The 19606-nt window shown below is 59.7% G+C and overlaps 1 protein-coding gene across 2 annotated transcripts in view; it reads left to right on the top strand.

The window, feature by feature from the left end:
* Nucleotides 1–398: 398 nt before the first annotated feature.
* PPARGC1B (PPARG coactivator 1 beta) overlaps nt 399–19606 on the top strand; it is a 52673-nt gene continuing 33465 nt past the window's right edge. For both annotated transcript variants that reach the window (XR_014185248.1, XM_082063736.1), the window contains exon 1: nt 399–527. Coding sequence is in view for 1 of the 2 variants with exons in the window: in XM_082063736.1 (XP_081919862.1) it covers nt 444–527 (84 nt within the window). In the remaining variant the exon portion in view is untranslated. The remainder of the gene's footprint in view (nt 528–19606) is intronic.

Here is a 19606-nt window from a genome sequence, read left to right as displayed (position 1 = left end):
TGCCCCATGTGTGGCTGCAAGCCCCATGGTGCACTCTGCAAGCATGGAAGCGTCCCCGGTCAAGCCTGGATGTGACCCTCTGCTCAACACGAGCCCTCAGGGTTTATGTATCTCAACACGGGGTGATCTGGGGACTGTTGAGCAGTGCACTGTGACGCTGGCAGCACCCCGGGGTGCCCCCACTTCTAAGGGCGGGCACTTCTAAGCTGCGCACAGCAGTGCTTAAAGTGGGTGCGTGTCCCGCGCGTGGCCGCAAGCCCCACGGGGCACTCCCCCCCGCGGCCGCCCCCTCCCGCCCCCGTCCCTCCTCCGCCGCCCTCCCCGGCTCCGCAGCCGGCGGGCGGGGGCTGCGGGCGGCTCCGCCCCGCCGGCCGCCCGGCTCCCCGCCGCCGCCGCGCCTGCTGCATGCTCGGTGCCGCCTCAGCCCCAGCCGGAGGTGGAAGATGGCGGAGCCGGGGCCGGATTGCAGCTCTCTGCTCGATGAGGATCTTTCCTCCTTCGTCTTCAGTTACCTCGCTGACAGCCAGGTAGGGCAGGCGGTGCAGGGGCTCTGCTGTCCGGCTCCGCAGCGCGGTGCAACTTGCCGGGGGGAAGGCGGCAGACTCCCCGCTTCCCGGGCACATGGAGGGGAAAAGCTGGTTCCCGCATCCCCGCTCTGGGGGAAGTGCGGGGGCCGGCTCTTACCCCAGGTGCCCGGAGGATCTGCGGGGGTCCCGTTTGCTCCACGGATGCGCAGAGGGGGAAATAAGGGGCGGGGGGAGGCGCAGAACGCGGCCGCCCCCGCAGCTCCCTCCGTGCCCGTGGCCTCGGGGCGGCCCTGGCGCGGCAGCCGCCCCGCAGCCCCGCCGGCGCTTTCAGCACCATTCGCACGTGGACTCCCGCGTCCCCCCCCCGCGCGGGGAATTTGGGAGGGAGGGGGACAAGTTGATGGGTCGATCGGTTTTGGCACCCCCCCCCCACACCCCTTTGCAACAGCCCCCCCGCTGCAGAGGTGGGGAGGGGGACGCCGCGGTGCGGGGGGGCGCTCCGCAGGGGGCTGCGCGGTAGGGGCTGATAAGAGCCGGGCTGTGGGATGAGTCATGCCGAGCGTCAGTTACACGCATACGGGCTGGGATCTTGGGGGATGGCGGTTTGGGAACGGGGCGGGTGACAGGGAGAGGGGTCTCGGTGCTGCGAGTCAGCGGCTCCAAAATGTGGATGGGCTCGCTTTTGGACTGAGCTGGGTATTAAAATCAGATTAAGGCTCCTTGGCAGCTCCCGCACAATCACGAGAGCGAGCCGTGCTGGCTATAGGGCTTGCATGCTTTTCCATTTTGGGGGGTGGAAGACTGGCGCTATACAATAAGCCGGGCAGTAGCAAGAGCCGTGACTGATCTGGAGCACAACCGCGCATTTTGCAGTTGGATTGATGAGACTGGTGCAAGTGGGAAGAGTTTTCTGTAGTTATATATCATCCCTCCAGCCCTTCACTTTCATAACAACAGATTACAAAATAGCTTCGATTGTGAAGCTAGCACATTCATCCCAACCCTTGCTCTCTCACCTGATTGCAAACAGCGGGACCGTGTGTGTGAGGAACGGGACGGGGACTAATCCTGCTGTTTGGGTTCAAAACAAATAAGATCTCAAGGCTTGGTAAATCAGATTTGCTCCTGGTACATGTGCCAGACAGAACCAGGCAGGTCTTGCCACCAGCTAGATTGATGTGGTCCGGCGCCTCTCCTCTCATGCACCAGCTCCAGAGCCGCCCGCTTGGCACGGGACCCGGAGCTCGCTGGGGGCAGAGCCGGGGGGAGGTGGCGTCTTTGGTTGTTAACGAAGAGCTGCTGACAGGTTGATTACAGCAGAAGGGTCAGGAAGGGTGAGAAGTAGGCCGAGAAGATTTTGTAAGCGGTTTGTGTTTTCTGATTTGGATGGATTTATTAATGCTGAGGGAACCGTCGGCTAGAGAAGAGGCAGCTGGGTGTATGGGATGGCATCCCTGGGAAGTGGCAGAAAGGCTGCGGCTCTCACCAGACCTGCTGCTCCCCGGGCAGGTGAAAGTTCCTGGCTCCTCTTCCTGCAATAACCTGCCTGTTCTCCACATGCTTAACACGAAATGAAGAGCTCATGTGATTGCAGCACACATCGCAAGGCTCCTTTCGTTTTGCTTTTTCTGTCAGCATTTGACATGCCAATTTAGGAATCTTGTTTCAAAAAGGGACTACTTAGGGGGAAAGAAAAACCCTGAGAATTGTCATCCTTCTGTGGTGCAAAACCACCATGTTGTGAATATCCCCTGCAAAATTTGGGACTGCAGAATGGCCTGTGATTAAATGAGACCATTTTTATGGCATCTCTTAAAGTATGGTTTGCTGTGCCTGAGCTCTCTTTTTGTCTCGTTCTCCCCTATGTGCACTATACTGGAGGGAGCGGTATAGGTATGGGCACACAGTGCTAGTTTGACGTCTGCAGGGTGCATAACGTGGAGAGCAGCAAAGGGAGAGGGAGAGCAGCCTGCTGCTGTGCAGCCTGTGTTTGCTCTCCCGCCCGCGCCTGCTTCTGATAATTGCATTTCCTCTCCGTCCCGCGCGCACAGTGGGGTTAAAGGCTGGGGAAAAAAGAAAAGAAGAAAAAAATAAAGGAAAGAAAAAAATCCCCCCCTCCCCAGCTATGATTTGCATGGATTTGCTTAAGAAAAGCCTGAAGTTGTAAGCATGTGTTGTGCTTGTACCTTAACCTCTGATGAAAGTGCAGGGAGGGCTCCAGCCGGGGCTGCTGTCACATGCCTGCGCTGTAACGGAGCGGGGGGCGGGCCCGGGCGGCCGCTGGCGTCCCTCCCCATTACTACTGTACGAGCCTCTGCTTACAACCGGGTTACTGACTCCTCAATGAAGCCCGAACGCTGCTTCCGCAAAGTCCCCAGCGCTCCAGCACAAGATCAGATTATCCTGCGAGGCTACAATGTCAGGAGGCCACGAGATCATGAATATTAGCTGTTTCCTTCGTGGAAATCTTGAGGAACTCTGACTCCCCTCCTCTCTTCCCCACGCTCCTCCCCAGTCCTTGCTTTTGCAGTAGGTTTTGCAGTTGGGTGCGTGCGGGTGCCAGGGGATTCCTTCCTCTGCAGGGGATGAATCCGCAGAAGGGCTCACCGGGAGATGCACGGTGAAGGTTTGACGTGGTATTTGTGTCAGATGGGCTCTCGGGGACATGCATGGTGAAGGTTTGACATGGTATTTGTATCAGTCCCTTAATTATATGGGCTTCTGCTGAAGATGCCTGCTAACCTCTATTTAAATATCGAGGCCAGCGGTGGTTCACGTGGTACCTGCATTGCTACAGAAAGAAAATCAGGGTTTTTCACTTGATGTCTGCCCTTCTCCTGACAACTCCTTTTCCCTTTTTGAAAACAAAAAAGTGATTTGGTTTTGCTGAGATTCAAAACATGTCATTTCTGGGCCCGCTTGATCTGTTTTGTGCCACTTTTTGTCACTCGGAGCCATAAAGCTGTTTGGAGCTGGTTCGTCTGCTGGTAGCAGGCGCTGGGAAGTGCCAGCCCAGCGGCTCTGCCACGAGCACCGCGGAGCGGCCGGCAGCGCTCAGCATCCTCGCAAGAGGCAGAGACAGTTCGATCTTACAGCTTCCATTTGTTTAAGAACTCCAAACAGAGTGCAGCAGGGGAAAAAAAACCCAAACCAACAGGCTGCTTCTCAGAGAGATGCTTAAAGATCACATGAACTGAAATACAATATTCTCTCTTTAACTTCTCAGCTTCCTGCTAACAGCTTAATCCATTGATGAGCGCGGGAGGCACAGTGAAGCCCCGGGTGGAAAAGCAGTCCATCAGGATTGTTACTGCTGATAGTGACGTAGGGATGCATCCCGAATTTCTGACAGTCCTCGCTGAGCAGACTGATATTCTTCTTTTTACGCAGCTTTTCTCTCAAAGATTTTTGGGTGGTCGGGATGACTGAGGCAGCCCAGAGGCCCGTGCACAGTGTGTCTGCAGCCTGGCTGAGTTGCGGCAGCTTGGGTTGAAGGGCCACTGCGTTGCGGGGGCTGGAGACCCCCTCGCTGTCTGCGGGTGGCACTGGGAGGCTGTGGCATGGTGGCATTTAGCAGAGGCCGTGCCGGTGCGTTTGCAAGGCGGGTGGTGGCGGTTGCTGAGGATGCCGGCAGCTGCAGCGGTGGCTGCGGGAGATGGCGAGTGTGGCGCCACTCGGAGCCAGGAGAGCAGCTGCGGGGGAAAGGAGGGCGAGCCTGAAATCCGCCCCCTCGGGGAGCCCCTCCACACTCCTGCCTGCCGGCACCCCCGGCTTTGGAGCAGATCCCCGGGTGCTCCCCACCCTGGCAGGGCTCCAGCGCTGCCCGTGCCGTGGGCTTTCCTCCCCGCACATCCCTGCTCCAGTCTCGTGCCATAATGGAAAGGCACCTCTCCAACAGGTGAATAATTAAGGTCTCAACCTAGTGCCTCCAGCAAAGGGAGCTTTGTGAAGGAGATAGATCTCTCTCCCACATTAACCTTTCCAATGTCAAAAGCCTGTTTGTACTTAGAAACTCCACTTGCTCTGGCATTTCAGTGTTGTCGGTTGTCCAACGAACGATGCCCTGGGGATGCTCTTCCTGCCCCAAACCCCTTCTTGGCTTTGAGGAATGGGTCCTGCAGTGCCTGGCACGGCGCTGGGGCTGGGGCTGCAGCGGCTGGTTCATGGCGGGCGGTTTGCTGTGCTGCCAGTGTGCTGAGCCCGCCAGGCTCAGAGATTCCCCATGGTGGGCTTGGGGTGCAGCTCGTGGCAGAGCACGGGAGCCCTGTGTCCGTGTTGCCAGCAGGCAGAGTGCCAGCAACGGCATGCTCTCCCTTGGCCAGCATGTGCCGGCACCCACGGGGGACGTCACCCATCCAGCCGGTGCGGAGGCTGCGCGGGGACAGCCCGTGCCTTCGCTGCCCAGTGCCTGCAGGGCAAACGCCACCAAAGCCACCGCTTCTGCCTGCCGATGGCCTTGGGGATGGTGTCCCCGGCGTGAGGGGCACCATCCCTGCAGGGCACGCTCAGCACAGGTGCCATGTGGGGCTCTCTGGCACAGGGGGGGCCCTGGCTCTGCTGGGATAGCGCTGTCCCCAGAGACGAGGCTGCTCTGGGACGCGCATGTTGTACTCCTTTGCCATCACCAAGGAGCCGGGGCGAGAAGAGCCAGGGACACGAGGTGCTGGCAGGGCCTCGGTCGGCAAACGCCTTTGCGGGAGGAATCGGCTTTGGGCTCCCGTGGCAGAGCCCTGCTCCATGGCAACCCTGCGCGGGCTTAGATTTCTCGTGACTGCTTGGCAGCCTGAAGCGATTTAGCAGCGGGGGAACTTTGTACATGCCGGAGCCACCGCTGCCAGCGCGGCTGTGCCGGGATGACCGTCATGGTCCCGGCCACGTGGCATTCCTCGTCCTTGGGGGGGCACGGGCTGGGGCAGCCCCCTGCCCGCACCCCAAGAGCAGGCAGTGGGCTCCCCTGCCCACGTGCTGTGCTGGGGAGGGTAAGTTCTCACCACCTGCCCGCTGCCTGGCCAACCACGCTCTGTGAGCACCTGGAAGGGGATGTTTTAAGCGGCCTCTGCTTGTAGGAATGAGCCAGAGACTAAAGGTTGAGGTTAATGGGGCGGGTGGTCAGGTGAGGTACTGACCTACTTCCAGGGGCAGCCGCACCATAGGCACGGGGTGATCGTCCAGCCAATGTGTTTCCCTTCCCTTATCACTTGGCTGTTCTGCTTTTCAGCACTTTTCCTGAGCTCTGGCTATTTATTTATTTATTTATTTACTGCTTTTTTTCATAATGGGAGCTTCCAAGAAACGCTGAAGGACTTTGCACAGATCTGGCTGCGCTTGGGGTCTGATCAGCCCTCTCCTTCCCGTGCTCTGTCTCGCTGCACCTCGCCAGGGTCAAGCTGCTGTGAATTGCTACGTTACATAGGTTCGTTTCATAATTAAGACAGGGAAATAAAAAAGCTGGAGATCTTCTTTGGCCCTGTAAGAGCTGGAAACCTCCTGGGGAGACGTCGCCCATGTGGCAAGTCTGGTATCTGCTGGTTAGGGGTGTGGAGACTGTGGCAGCCCTGGGGGGTAACCTTTGATCCCACTGGGGATTTAGGGAAAATGCTTTGCTTACCTTGCACCCCTGCCGCCCCCAGGCCAAGCTGGCAGCTGCTGGGTGCCTACCAAGTGCCCCCCATACCATCACCTTTGTTGGGGGAGCACGATGAGGGTCCTGCTGGAGTATCACAGGAGCTTTTTATACCTGCCTGTGCGTACCCACCATTCCCATGCACCCTGCTCGCCCAGGCAGCCCAGTGTTTGCGCTCACAGCTGGGAGCAGGAGGCTCTGCCCTTGGCGAGCGGGAGCCGGTGTGATGGGGGCCGAGACAGAGAGACCCTGGTGCGCCAGGGGGGCTGATGTGACACTTTTCCCCTCCCCTGGGACAGAGCGGCACATGCTTTATATGGATGTTTTTGTGCTGAGGTGGCAGAGAATAAAACGAGTGCCTGGAGCTCTTGCTGTGGTTGCAGGGCAGCCTATCTTCACGGAGATGCATTTTCTGAATTCCTCCTCTGCACCGCTCCTGCGCCCTGCGGTCGCTGCCTGCAGCGGCAGGGAGCACGCCGGCCGGAACAGCCCCGTGTTCCTGTTCCAGTTTGCAGAGAGTTCATCGCCACTGTCGCTTCTGCTTCCCCAGCCTTTGTTTGGGGAGGCTGCGGGACCCCATCTGACCCCAGTGTATGGGGCGGCGGGAGAGGGGTGTGGGAGGTGTCATCCTTTCCCCCCGCCAAACGCTGCCTTCCCCACCTAGTCCCTGAGGAGCCCTCATTTCCTAATTTTCATGCGCATCAAGAGCAAGGAAATCCTGTGGTGGGGGGAGCTGAAGGGGAGCGGGCAGAGCATCCTGGCGCAGGCGGGGGTGCTGGGGCTGCGCTGAGCCGGGGCAGCGTGCTGGGCTGCGCCTCGTGCGCGGAAGGAAGCCCAGCTGCCTCTAATCCTGTTTCTTCTCCTCCCTCCTGCCTGCATGAGGGGGAACTGCAGGTTTTGCTGCATGCAAGTGACAGCTGGGGACCTGGTTGTCCTGCCGCGAGGGGACCCGCAGCCCGAGCAGCCACAGCTGTCCCCCAGCCACAGCAGCATTCTGGCTGAGCCCTTTCTTGCTTTCTTTTTAGCCAGAGTGCCTGGGTAGGAGTTACATTATTATTTTTTTTAAATGAAGAAAGTGCAAATGTAGCTGTGGGGTGTTATGGGAAGCGTCCCAGCAGGACACCACCATGACCCTTCGCACGCACACGAGACCGATGGGGCTGAGCTCCAGTCAGCCCCGCAGCAGCCGCGCTGGCTTAGTGGCTGGTTGCCACCGGGGTAGATGGTTGTGCGTGCGCTGGAATAACGGCAAGGAACTGGAGGTTCCCTTGAAGTCTGGAGCAGGGACAGGCTCTGGCGCGTCCGTGCCCAGCCCTGGGTGCGCACCGCGTGCCCGCAGCGGCGGCGCAGCCGCGCTCCCTCGGCTCCACGCGTTTTGCGGGCAGGACGGCGGCTCCGGCTGCTCGTGGTCGGCGCTGGCGGAGGGCAGGGCAGGACACCGGTGCTGCGCCGCGGTTCGTGCCCGGCGAGCACGTCGTCCCCTTTCCTGGCACACAGAGGTTGCTCACCTGGCGCCCAGCACGGTGGGACCGAACTTTGCTCCAGCTCAAGTCCCTCTCTCCTGATTTCCCGGGACTTGCGGTGTGAATGTTTGCACCTTCCATGGCCCTTGGCTTCAAGCTAATTAAACTTTGCATTGCTGTCGGCTCCCTTTAAAGCGCGGCTGCTTAGCTGCTTTCCTTTCCCCCTGCCCCGGGGCCTGTGTGAGGTGTGTGTGGCTCAGAGCCACCTTCCAGCATCTTAATGACAGGAGGATTTTTACACCTCTTAAACAGTAGAAACCCCAGAGCTTTGCATAGCTGGAGATTTAAACCAAGCAGCATCGTGTCTCCTTAAGAGCCAGCTTGCACACGACCTAGCTGTGCTAATACTGAAGAGAAAAAATTGCAGATGTTTTTCTTAAAAAGGAAGTTTCTGCCTCTGTGTGGGCCCCACCAGGAGACTGACACATGTGGGGTTTGGGTGCTGAAACCCATTTCCCAGGTAACAGAGCTCAGACCTATGAGAACTGTGTGGTTTTCCCAGGCTGAAAGGTTGGATGGTATTTGAGCTTTTTTTTTTTTTTCCTTACTTTATATTTTCTTGTTGCCATGTCCTTTTAGGAAGGAGTAACTATGTCTATTTATATATATTTTGAAAACGAAAGCACGTGGTACATGTCCCCAGAAAGCCCCACAGTGCATGTTGTCACCCAGCTCTGGTGGGGACGCTGCTGGTGACCAGTGACCAGCATCCCCAGCACCCTGCACCAAGCTGGGAGCAGGGGCAGCCCCCGCCCCGCAGCCCCCGCCCCGCAGCCCCGGGGTTGTTTGGGACGTGCTCAGGCACTTCTATCTCTGCTTCCTTCTGGCACCAGAGGCTTTGGGATGTGGAAGTGGATGCAGGAGGAAGGAAACCGGCAGCTGAGCAGGGAGGGGTGTCACGGGGACTGTCAGGATGGGGAGGGCTGGAGCTGCTCGGTGTATTTACTTCAGTTGACTCCTGGCTGTGCTATCGGTTGTGCTGCCTGCAGGGATGGATTCTCCATTGCTGTGTTAGTGCATCAGAAGCTCCTGATGCCTTTCTTCCCATTGGTGTCTGAGGGCTTGACTGCTGCCCGGAGGAGCTGGAAGCCCACCACACATGCGGCCGAGTCGAAAATAAAGGCAGATTATCGGGAGGAGACTGTCCTTGTCTCTGCTGCTCACTTATGGCAGCGCAAGGACCTGGAAACACAGCTTTCAAGTTTCTCTCTGTATTTATGTAACCCAAACTAACTATTTTTTGGAAAGAGCCACTCTGTCGCATTTAGATGTCTAAATATAGCAGCTGCTCTGGAGGGAGGATTAGCCTGCGAGTGCCCTGGTGGGTATGGGACCTTTGTGGATGGATGTCAGGGGGAATTTAAACCTCTTTCGGTCAAGCCGGGAGGGTTATTCCCCTGCCATTACAGGGTGGGCTTGCAGCTACCCTGGGGCTGCGGGGAGCTCGTGGCAGTGACTGGTGGGGCAACAGGAACCTGCTGAGATGTGAACTGCAGGGTTTTTTTCTAAATGTCTCTGTGCCTTTTGAGGCCAGAGCCCATCTATGCCCAAACACGCTGTTTGGTAACGTGCCATCGCCTCCCCTTGGAGGAGGGAGCTGTGCTGGAGCACAGGAGCAGAGCTGAGCTACAGAGTGAAACCGCAGGGTCCTGCCCTGCCAAAGGGTCTCGTGGGGATGTGGCACCTCGGGGATCATTCAGGGCTGCTGGAGCAGAGCCAGTGGTGCGACACGGGCTGGGAAAGGCAAGGGATGGCGAAGGTCCTGCTGCTCAAGAGGTGTACACGGCACTGCAGGCGTCAAAGGCCTTTGAGCTCTTTTAGTGAAAGACATGGGAATGACCCTTTGAAATGCTGAGCTGAGGGATGCCCCGCTAGTGCCATTTCCCCCGCCAGGGACACGCACTCTCCTCCCTGGCGGGCACTGGGACCCATGCGCGTGGCTGAGATGTCGGCAGCAGCAGCATCCGGGCATCGTGCGCATCCCGTGGACCCGCTTCTGCACACGCACAAGACCCCTCGTTGCGTTTGGAGTGAGCACGAGAGCCGGGTTTGCTGGCCGGTCTGCGCACCTCGCTAGCTTGCCCACATGGCACGGTGAGGTTCCCTTGTGCCGCCTGGGATCAGCAAGGCTTGCGCGTTGCACCAGATTTTGATGGAAACCAAGTATCTCAGAGGTGCACAGGGTGGCCTTTGCTTTTGTTTCTTGATGTCTCTGACTGCCCTGTAATGAGGATGCTGTGGGTCCCTTCCGAGGAAGCGGGGAGCTGCTGTTTGTGTCTGTCTGTGCCAGTGTCCCGGGGACTCGGGGTGAGGAGCGCACGGTGTGCTGCTCGAGCCTCTGCAGCGCTGCCGTGTGCCCCCTCTGCTCCTCCGCGCTTTGCAGCACTGACAGCGAGAGCCTGACCGCCCAGCGCTGCTGCAGGGGCTCCCTCATCTGTCTGCTGATTCGGGCCCTGATGGAGACATGTGGGAGGATTCCTGCTGTTTGATGTGGGAAAGCAGAGGGTCTCTCAGCTATTTGAGCCTTCATCCCTGTGTTTTTCTTGTTGCTTCCCCTGCACACCATGGCTGGGGGATGCAGGCGTGTGTGACCACCTCCCTGTCTCTCTGCTGCCCATCCCTGTCCCTCGCCATGCTCAGAGCTCTGCAGCCTCCTGCCAGTGCTCAGTTGCTGTGCAGGGTCCTCTGCCACCTCTGCCATCCCACCAGGGCAGGAGCACCCATGGGGAAGCATCAGTGAAGGACCCTGCTGTTTTGGTGATGCCCTCCTGCGGTCTGTGTTATTTGGCTGTAGCAAGGTGGAGGTGAAATAGAGAAGGTAAAAGCTGCGCATTGAAATGGGAGGAGGCGGTGCTGGAGATCTGGAGATGCGGTCAGAGGGCTTGCAGCATCCCCAGGATCCCCGAGCCGCTCCAGCAGATGGCTGCAGCCCTCCTGCCCTGCTCTAAGGAATACAAATGTGCAGTAGATACGGTTACCCAGCCCCGAGAGCAGTGTTAGCTTTCATCTAGATCGATATCCCTGCCTGCCTGCGTCTCAGGAAGCACTCAGCTGGCAACCAAAGCCCAGCTGGGAGGAGACACCCGCCAAGGCTCTGCTGCCTGCTCCAAACCTGCCTGTCTGTCTGTCCATCTGCCTTGGCACAGAGGCAGAGCCAGCACCAACCGCAGCGCCGTCGCTGTGCTGTCGGGCTCCGTCATGCGTGAAATGTAATAAATAGGGCCGTAAGCCTTTTACGAAGTCTATTTCCACTCTTGGATCCGGGATTTAATGCATGGCTGCTTAGAGAGGCTGAGGATTTCAGGGGTCAGCAAGGCTAATTGCACTGCTGGAATAAAAGTGTGCACGGCAGGATCCGGTGGGAGGGGGTGCCGGGGGTCCCAGCCGCGCTGCCGCAGCCCCGCGCTCCGCGCCAGCAGCCTGGAAAGCAGCGGCCACACGCGGTGGCCTGACAAGGGACATGGTCCCTCAGGAGCGCTCCTCGGCGGGGCGCCGGTGCCTTTTGGGGCTGGGGGGATTGTACCAGTGGGGGTCATAAGCTGCAGGTGTTTGGTTCCCTGCTGCTCTGCGCTGTCCCTGGGCATCCGACTGAGCGTGTCTGGCTGGAGCGCTGGATCTTAGGTTACCTGGGAGCCAGGGAAAGCCTCTGTTGGGGCTGAGGGCTGGTGAGGGTAAGGGCTGTCGTGGTGCAGGCTGGTACTGCTGGGCTTGGCTGGCCCCGGTGCCAGCTCATCCCCAGCCTGCAGTGTCTCCTTGGGCTGTAGAGAGGAGCTGAGCACCGCGAGCCGGGGTGTGAATGGATGTGTGCGCTCCGAGGTGGTGCCGCTGGGGAGACAGCCCCACCAGCAGTGGGAAAGCAGCACCAGGGCGAGAGCCGGGGACACAAATGGGGCTGGGTGCTCTGGTGATGGGTGCTCTGGTGATGGGTGCTCTGCTGTTGGGTGCTCTGCTGTTGGGTGCTCTGGTGCTGGGTGCGCACCCAGCCAGCGCGGGGCTGGGGCTGAGACCTGGACTGCGCTTTGTGGAGGTGTCAGAGAGGGACCGATGGGATGGGCAGGCTCCACTTCACAGGGACAACTGGCAGCCAGCACATGCCCCGTAACACAAGGAGGACCCAGATGCCCTGAAGCTCCCCGGGCTTCACCCTGTGCCAGCCGGCTGCGCAGGGCTGTGCCGCCGGCCGCGGCAGACGGAGGATGCCAGCTCCGCTCAGTTACTTTCCTGGCTGAGCCCGTCATCTCCATCTCGCGCCGAGTGCTGAAGTCGTCATGGAAACCAGCGCGGTGGCAGCCTCGCCAGCAGCTCCCACATGGGATGCTCGGTCTGCGCGCCCGGCCGGCACTGGTGTGCTATGGTGGTGGCGGGTGGCCGGCACTGGTGTGCCACGATGGTGGCGGGTGGCCGGCACTGGTGTGCCACGATGGTGGCGGGTGGCCGGCGCTGCTGTGCCACGATGGTGGCGGGTGGCTGGCACTGGTGTGCCGCGGTGGTGGCGGGTGGCCGGCGCTGCTGTGCTATGGTGGTGGCGGGTGGCCGGCGCTGCTGTGCTATGGTGGTGGCGAGTGGCTGTCACTGCTGTGCTATGGTAGTGGCGGGTGGCCAGCACTGCTGTGCCGCGGTGGTGGCGGGTGGCCAGCACTGGTGTGCTATGGTGGTGGCGGGTGGCCGGCTCAGTTGGCCGCTTGTTGCTGGTCTCATTCCTCGAGGGCATCGTTCCGCTGCTGGGCTCCAGCGAGGTGAGTGCGCGGGCGCTTCCCTGGCGTTGTAGCAGGGCCCAATCCATTAGCGTTCACCAATCCCAGAGAGAGCCTTGCAGAAAGCAAAAACGGAAAAGAAAAAGCGCTATAGTATTGCTATTAATAGTACCTGCTCACAAAGTTGTCTTCAGCAGCGCTGCTCCCACCTTTGTCCATAATGGCCGTTGCATGGGCCTGATTCTTCTCCTTGCTGCCCAAGTGGCTTTGAGGTAACCTCAACCTCCCGGGGTGCTGCACTGCTCGCCAACGCTTCATTCGGTGGTGGAAAGAGGAGATCTGCAAACCTTTCTCTGCAGTGGGAAATGGAGTGGGATTCTTTTTCCAGGGTTATTTTTTCTCTGGTGACCATAGCTCTGAACTCTGCTTGCCTCCTGCCTCTCCTCCCACGTCGCTCCCCTCCAGCGGGGCTGTGTCATGCCGGAGGCTTTCTCCCTGGAGCATCGCTGCTGGAAGTCCACGCTGGTGCTGGGATTTTGCTTGATCAGTAGAGGAGGCAGTGCCTGAACTTGACTACCGGGATGGAGTATTTTCCACTTGTATTTTAGTGGGTGTTTTCTTAGGTTTTTCAAGCCATGGTCCTCCCTTCCCAGCATTTTCCATCTTCAGAGCTCATGCAGACTCCTGGGAGGGTGCGGGGCTTTGAAAGGGCTTTGAGGATTCGTGGGTTCAGCCCGCTGCTTTGAGGCAGCACCTCCTACCCTGCCAGGGAAAGGCCTATTTCTCCTCTTCTTGAACTCGGCAGTCACAGAGTTCCTCAGGTTCCTGGGCTAATCTGTTCCTGCCTTTAATGAGCTGCCTCATTAAAGTGTTTTTCCCTAATAACCAACCCTCCAGGCTGGGTGAGAAGTTGGTGATGTTGGACTGTAGACAGCTGGAGACTTGCAGGCTGCAAAGGGCTTTTCCAGCTGCTCGCGGGGGTGCAGGATGAACACCAGCCCTCTCGTCCTGCATGGTGCTGGTGCGGCTGCGGAGGGGGCAGCCACCCAAAACACCCCAAACCATGCCTCACCAGGGCTTCAGCGCCGCATTTACCACACCCCCAAACTGCGGCAGTGCGGCTGAGGGCGGCGGGTTGCACTGGGGAACACATCTGCCCTTGGGGTGCAGCTCACTGGGGATACTGGGACTGAACTGCCCAGTTGCAGGTTCTTCCTGCACAAAGTCCTTACCCAGCGATGTGCTGCCCTGGGGCTGCTCAGTGTCACCCTGCGTGCTGCTGAGCGGGCACACCTGTGCGCCTTGGGCTGCCCACCCAGCCTTAATGACAGGTCCTGAGCTTGTTGCCTGGGTGCACGGGAGCTGGGGCAGCTGGTTTCAATGAAAAGAAATGGAAATCTCCCTCCTGGGGGCCTGCTCTGTATGGAGGAGTACGCACACAGCTTGCAGCCATCGCCTCCTGTGAGCATCCCTTCTGTGGACATCGGTCCCACCTGGTCCCCCCGCAGCCTCCATGGCAGCTGCCCTGGCTGAGCAGGGCATGGGGCTGGGGGCTCTCAGGGGGGATAGCTGAAAATAAGAGAATTCAGCAATGAATCTGGCAACATGGCAGCGTTTCATGTCTACCACAGCCCGAGCTGAGCCAGCCCCCGTCTCCAGGCTGTGGTTTTTAGGGTGGCAATGATGCAAGGCAGGAAGGTGCCTGGTACTGGCGCTGCTGAGGCTGCTCCATTTATATATAGCTGACCCACTTGCTGAGCGGGGGCTGCCGGCCCCTCCTGGTGCTGTGCCTGGGGGTGCGTGCACCGGGGCTGCGAGGGGCTACACGGGCCTGGGACCATGGGGCTGGGGGTGCCGGGGCTGCAGTTGTCTGCAGCCGTCGGGAAGTCACCTGCAGCCTGGTCTATAGAAGGACTGCAGGACTGCAGCCTGCGACCCTGGGAGCGCAACCTGTCTGCTTCACCAGCGCGCTGCCCGCCAGGACATCAGCTTTGCCAGGGAACGAAGGAAGGACGGAAGAGCTGCAGGTGCCCCAGCAGGGGCAGGAGCAGGCAGCGCTGCTGTCGGAGGGGCCAGCCTGCGGCTCGCCCAGCCGTGCCTGAGCTGCGGCAGGATTCCAGGACAGTGCTCAAGCCCCCATCTGAAGAGGCAGCTCAGCATCCCGTGGGCTTATCCTGCCTCCCAGCCATCCCCTCTCCTCCAGCCAGTGCTGGGGGTTTGGGTGCCGGAGCAGCCGCGTTGCTGCTCGCCTCGGGTCCGTGCACGGGGCATGCACGTGCATGCACCGCTCAGGCAGGAGCTGTGGCACCCGTGCCACTCCACGGCAGGACGCCAGCGCTGGCGCAGGGAGGCAGGTGCCATGAGACATGGGGACGTGGCAGAGGGTGGCACAGGAGCCTGGCAGGGTGGCCATGGAGAGACCACGGGACTCAACCCCATTAACCCTGCAGCAAGGTCAGGGCGCCTGGCCAGGGTGCTTTCCTGAAAAGAGCTGCTATCCACACGTGGTTGCCTCTGATGGACTAGAGGGGACATGGTGTTCTTATCCGATGGCCTCCTGGGGTCCCTTTGGCTGGGTGTTTCCAGAGCTGTTGTGGTTGGCGCACCTGGAGAAAGGCAAGTCCCCAAGGTAGGTCACAGCAAAACACTTGCTGCGGAAAGGGAAATTAATTATAGGTGTTTTGCTGCGCTCCAAGCAACTGCAAAGGCTGATGTTTCTCCTGTTGGCTGATAAACTAATTGTAATGACAAAGCCTCAACAAAAGCAACGCAGTTAAATGCTTTCTTAATTAATAATTCTCAATAATTACTTGACGTCAATGAGCAATAAACATTTTGGAGAAAGGAAGTTGCCATTAAGTGGCTGATCCCTTCGCTCCTCCAGTCGCTGCGCGTGGTTCCTGCAGCTCTGATGAATCCCACAGAAAAGTGCAGGGAAGGCCCAGCCCAATGTTTTTAAAGGAAAACAGTAAGCAGGAAAAACGTGATAATCCACGTGTGTGTCCACAGGGAGGAGGGAAGCTGAGCAAACACTCCCTGCCGAGCAGCTAGCGAGGGATGGCGGTGCCGACGGGCAGGCGCCCAGCGGGGAGGCACCCATGGGTGCCCCTTTCCTGCCCCTGCGGTGCTGCTGAGCCGCGGTGGGGTGCTGAGGGGAGACCTTATCACTGTCTGCAACTACCTGAAAGGAGGTTGGAGCATGGAGGGGGTTGGTCTCTTTTCCCAAGTAGCAAGTGATAGGACAACAGGAAATGGCCTCATGTTGTGCCAGGGGAGGTTTAGATTGGATATCAGGAAAAAATTCTTTGCGGAAAGGGCTGTGGGGCATTGGAACAGGCTGCCCAGGGCAGTGCTGGAGTCACCATCCCTGGAGGGGTTTAAAAGGTGTTTAGACGAGGTTCTTAGGGACATGGGTTAGTGCCAGAGTGAGGTTATGGTTGGACTCGATGATCCTGAGGGACGCTTCCAACTGAAATGATTCTGTGATTCTATGTGGGCTGCTGGGGACAGCATGAAGGGCAGGGCACCTTCCTGGGGAGCCCATGGTCAAGGGGTCTCTGAGGGTCCGTTTAGCATCCTGCATCCATGGAGGGTCACCTCCCTCCTGCAGGCACCCACTGTGTGCCTCCTCCTCCTCCTCCTCCTCATTCTCCTCCTTCTCCTCCCCATGGCCGGAGAGCAGCATCTCCTGGTCCCAGGCCTGACAGCATCACCAGCTGCATGTGACCGGGTGGGAGTTGGGGGGACCACGGTCCATCTGCTGTTAAGTGGAGCCTCTGGAAACCTGGCATTAGTCCTCACTGCGGTGCTCCAGGCTGCAGCACAGCGCCGGGAGGGTTAATGTTGTCATCCTCCTCCTCCTCCTCCTCTCAGCTCCACAGCCATCTTAAAACTGATGGAGCCGGAGCTGTGCAGTCCCCGTTCCCATTCCTTTTACAGTATGGGCCGGCGGGCTGGCCAGGGAGCCCAGCCGGCTCCTCATCCGCCCGACTCCTTTCCTTCTTTGGATGTCCTCCGTGCTGGCTGCCCGGGCACTGCCACCCTCCCACGGGACGTGTGCCCCGTGAGGGGCAATGGCCGGGGCGAGGGGCTGCCCGGGGCTGGGGGTGGCAGCCGTGGGGTGCAGTTTTTGCAGATGTTTCTCTGGGACGATGCTGGGTGTCTGCCAGGGTGGATGCCAGACGGCTCCCAGGCACGGTTAGCACTTAGCGAGCCCTTTATAGCTGCAAATCCCTTGGCAGGCGTTAGCAAAATCCTCCTGCGGGGAAAGGTGGGAGCGGGTCACTGTCATTAGCTGGAGGGTGAGGAGGGGAAACTGAGGCACGGCCAGGGGACGCGAGCAGTTTAGGATGAAGGAGCCCGTTGCAGAACATCCCAGCAGGGAAGGGGACAGGGCTTCTTCCTGCTGGACAGCAGCAGAGTCTCACCTGGCACATGTCACCATCCAAAATAAGCTGTGGTCCTGGGGGGTCAAAAGTAGCAATGCCACAGGAGGCCCCACCAGCCTGGAGACCTGCAGGCAGGGAGGGCAGAGCCACGGGCAGGGAGGGCAGAGCCGCGGGCAGACGGGCTCTGCTCCTTTCTGAGCTCTTCCCCCATCTGCCACCACTCACATCTGGACTTGAGAGTCCCGGGAGTGTTTGCTGGCGGCCGTGGGAGAGTTGCTGGAGTATGCGCTGCTGCTGTGCTGATGGACAGACAGACGCAGCCACATCCATCAGTCGGGACGGCAGCAGCGCGTGCTCCTGGCTCTGCATTCCCAGCGCTCTGTGGCCTGTTACCCAAATACCAGCTACTGCACAAGGGTTTATGCCCCTCGCAAGCCTGGGGAAACCAGGGGAAAGGCCTCTGGGGCGGAGGGGGGAGGCAGAAGCAGAGCGTCCGTGTGTCCCCTCTGCTGCTTCAGCAGATGTCAGCACAGGGAGGAGGAGATCGTCCAGAGGTCACCTTTGGGTTTTTTGGGGGTTGCTGTAAGTTTTCGTGCATAGGATGGTCTATGAGCAGAGAACAGAGTGCAAAGGGGGTTGTAGCCCCCAAAGGCACCGGGAGCTTTCTCGTGCTCCCGCCTTGTGAGCCCAGACATTCCCCAAAAGAAGGACTGCTGCTGTCTGTAGGGTCTGGCTGAGGGACTGGCCAGCTCACCTCGAGCATGGAGATGTGGTGAGGACTGGACTGCTTCAGTCTTCCCCAAGCTCCAAAGACACGAAACTCGGTTGGAAGATGTTGAGATTTGAGAGGCAAGGGTCAAAATATGTCCCCCATCTCTGGTCCCAAGTGAGGACTGAATGGGAATTTCAAGACTGGGCACATCCCATTGTATCCAGGGTTGGGCTGGGGGATGTTCTTAGGCGTGGAGCTCCCATGGGCTTGCAGAGCCCCAGCTCCTCCCCGCTATGCTGCTGCAGGTCCCCATGGGCCACTGGCAGCAGGAATCCCCTGCAGCCCCCATAGCAGGGGTGACACTCCATGGGGGCCTGGGATCCATTGGTTGGATGGTGACATTTTCAGCTGCCCTGCACAAGCCCCGTGCCTTGTGCTACCCGGTCCCACGTGGGGACAGCAGCCCAGGGTGTGACTGTGCACTTGTGCCTGGGAGGCTGTGGCTGTTTCTGCAGCCACCCAGCTCAGCTTCCAGCCGGTAGCGGAGATGCTGAGGAACAGGGGGAGTCACCTCTGGCCCTGCCCTGGGGATGCTTGGGGTGCCTGTGTCACACCTTCCCTGTGCCAGCGATGGAAGGGTGTGCGATGGAAGGGTGTGCGATGGGCAGGTGTGCAGTGGGAGGGTGTGCAATGGGTGGGTGTGTGGTGGGAGGGTGTGTGATGGATGGGTGTGCAGTGGGAGGGTGTGCAATGTGTGGCTGTGCAGTGGGAAGGTGTGCAGTGGGAGGGTGTGCAATGTGTGGCTGTGCAGTGGGAGGGTATGCGATGGGTGGGTGTGCGATGGGAAGGTGTGCAGCAGAAGTGCCACCCAACTCCAGCAGCTCCCCAGTGCCCACGTCACTGGTGGCACAGGCACAGCAGCCACCACGCTGCCTTTGCCACCAGCACATGATCCGATTCACGCAGAGTGCGCGCTGCCAGCCCTCAGCAGACCCCCCCACCCCGCGACACCCTTGGGGGGTCTGAGTGCCGGGTGCGTGGGGTGCAGGGCTGGCACTCCCGTGAGTGCCATCCCACTTTTCAGCAAGGTTGATTAATGGATTAACCCCTTCCCTCCCGCTGCTTCCCAGCGTCTCGCTTGTCCTGTGCGGTGCTGTGGGGGAAAGGCCAGGCGGACTGGGGAGCTGGAGGGCTGTTTGCTTTGGCCAATGCTGCGGTCATGGGGCAGGAGCTGTGGCCATGGCTGGTGGTGCTGGCAGCAGGGTGACCTGGCCACCCGGGGAGCAGGTGTCCCAGCGTGAACCCGCCGTCTGGGAGCGCCGGCAGCAGGAGGCAGGATGCTTGGAGTTCCCGTCCTGCTTGGCCCCGTCTCAATGGGACTCGATGCCAAGAGCGGAGGGGATGGGGGGACGGCTGCCGCGAGCAGCCAGCAGCGCCTTGGCCCAGCCTGGCTTCCCAGCTGCGTGGGGGTAGGGGCTGGCTTGCAGCACATCCCCGTTTTATACCCATTGTTCCTAGATGTGGTGATGGAGGCAGCAAGCACACAGCCTGAGGCTGGATGGCACCAAGCGGAGTGCAGCTCCCTGCCCTTCCTTCCTCCTTCATGGGGCCCCTGCGCCGGTGTCACCAGACAGCGGCAGGAAGGGTCCCAGGAGCTTGCTCTGCCCTCCAGCCCTGCACCTCCTGGGACAGCTCTGATGGGGCTGTAGGCTGGAGTCAGTGCTGGGGATTTAGCAGAAGCACCTTTGGGGTCCCGCTGAGCTCCACCCCTCAAATGCTCCCCCGTGGGAGCTCAGGAGAAGGGGTCACACAGCCTGGGAGGCTGCCCGGGCAGCGCGGGGTGGGCTGCCAGCGGGACGGTGCCGTGGGGTGGCAGCTCACAGCCACGGGCGAGTGTGGGCAGCAGCCAGCGGCGTTTTACAGCATCCCGGGCTGCACCCCTCTTGCTCCCACCCGTGCATTGGCCCCGTGGCAGCTGCCTTCACACCACATCCCAGCGCTGAGCCTGGGGGATTTCGTGCCCTTCCAGGCATGTGAGATACAATCTCCATCCTCTCCTGCCTGCCCTGGTCACCAACCCATTCCCCCCCAGTACTGCATTTCCCATTGGTGAACCAGGTGTCTCAGGAAAACCTTGAC

This window comes from Streptopelia decaocto (assembly GCF_964273445.1).
Source record: "Streptopelia decaocto genome assembly, chromosome: 12".
Taxonomy (NCBI): domain Eukaryota; kingdom Metazoa; phylum Chordata; class Aves; order Columbiformes; family Columbidae; genus Streptopelia; species Streptopelia decaocto.
This window is presented reverse-complemented; position numbering and strand designations above follow the sequence as displayed.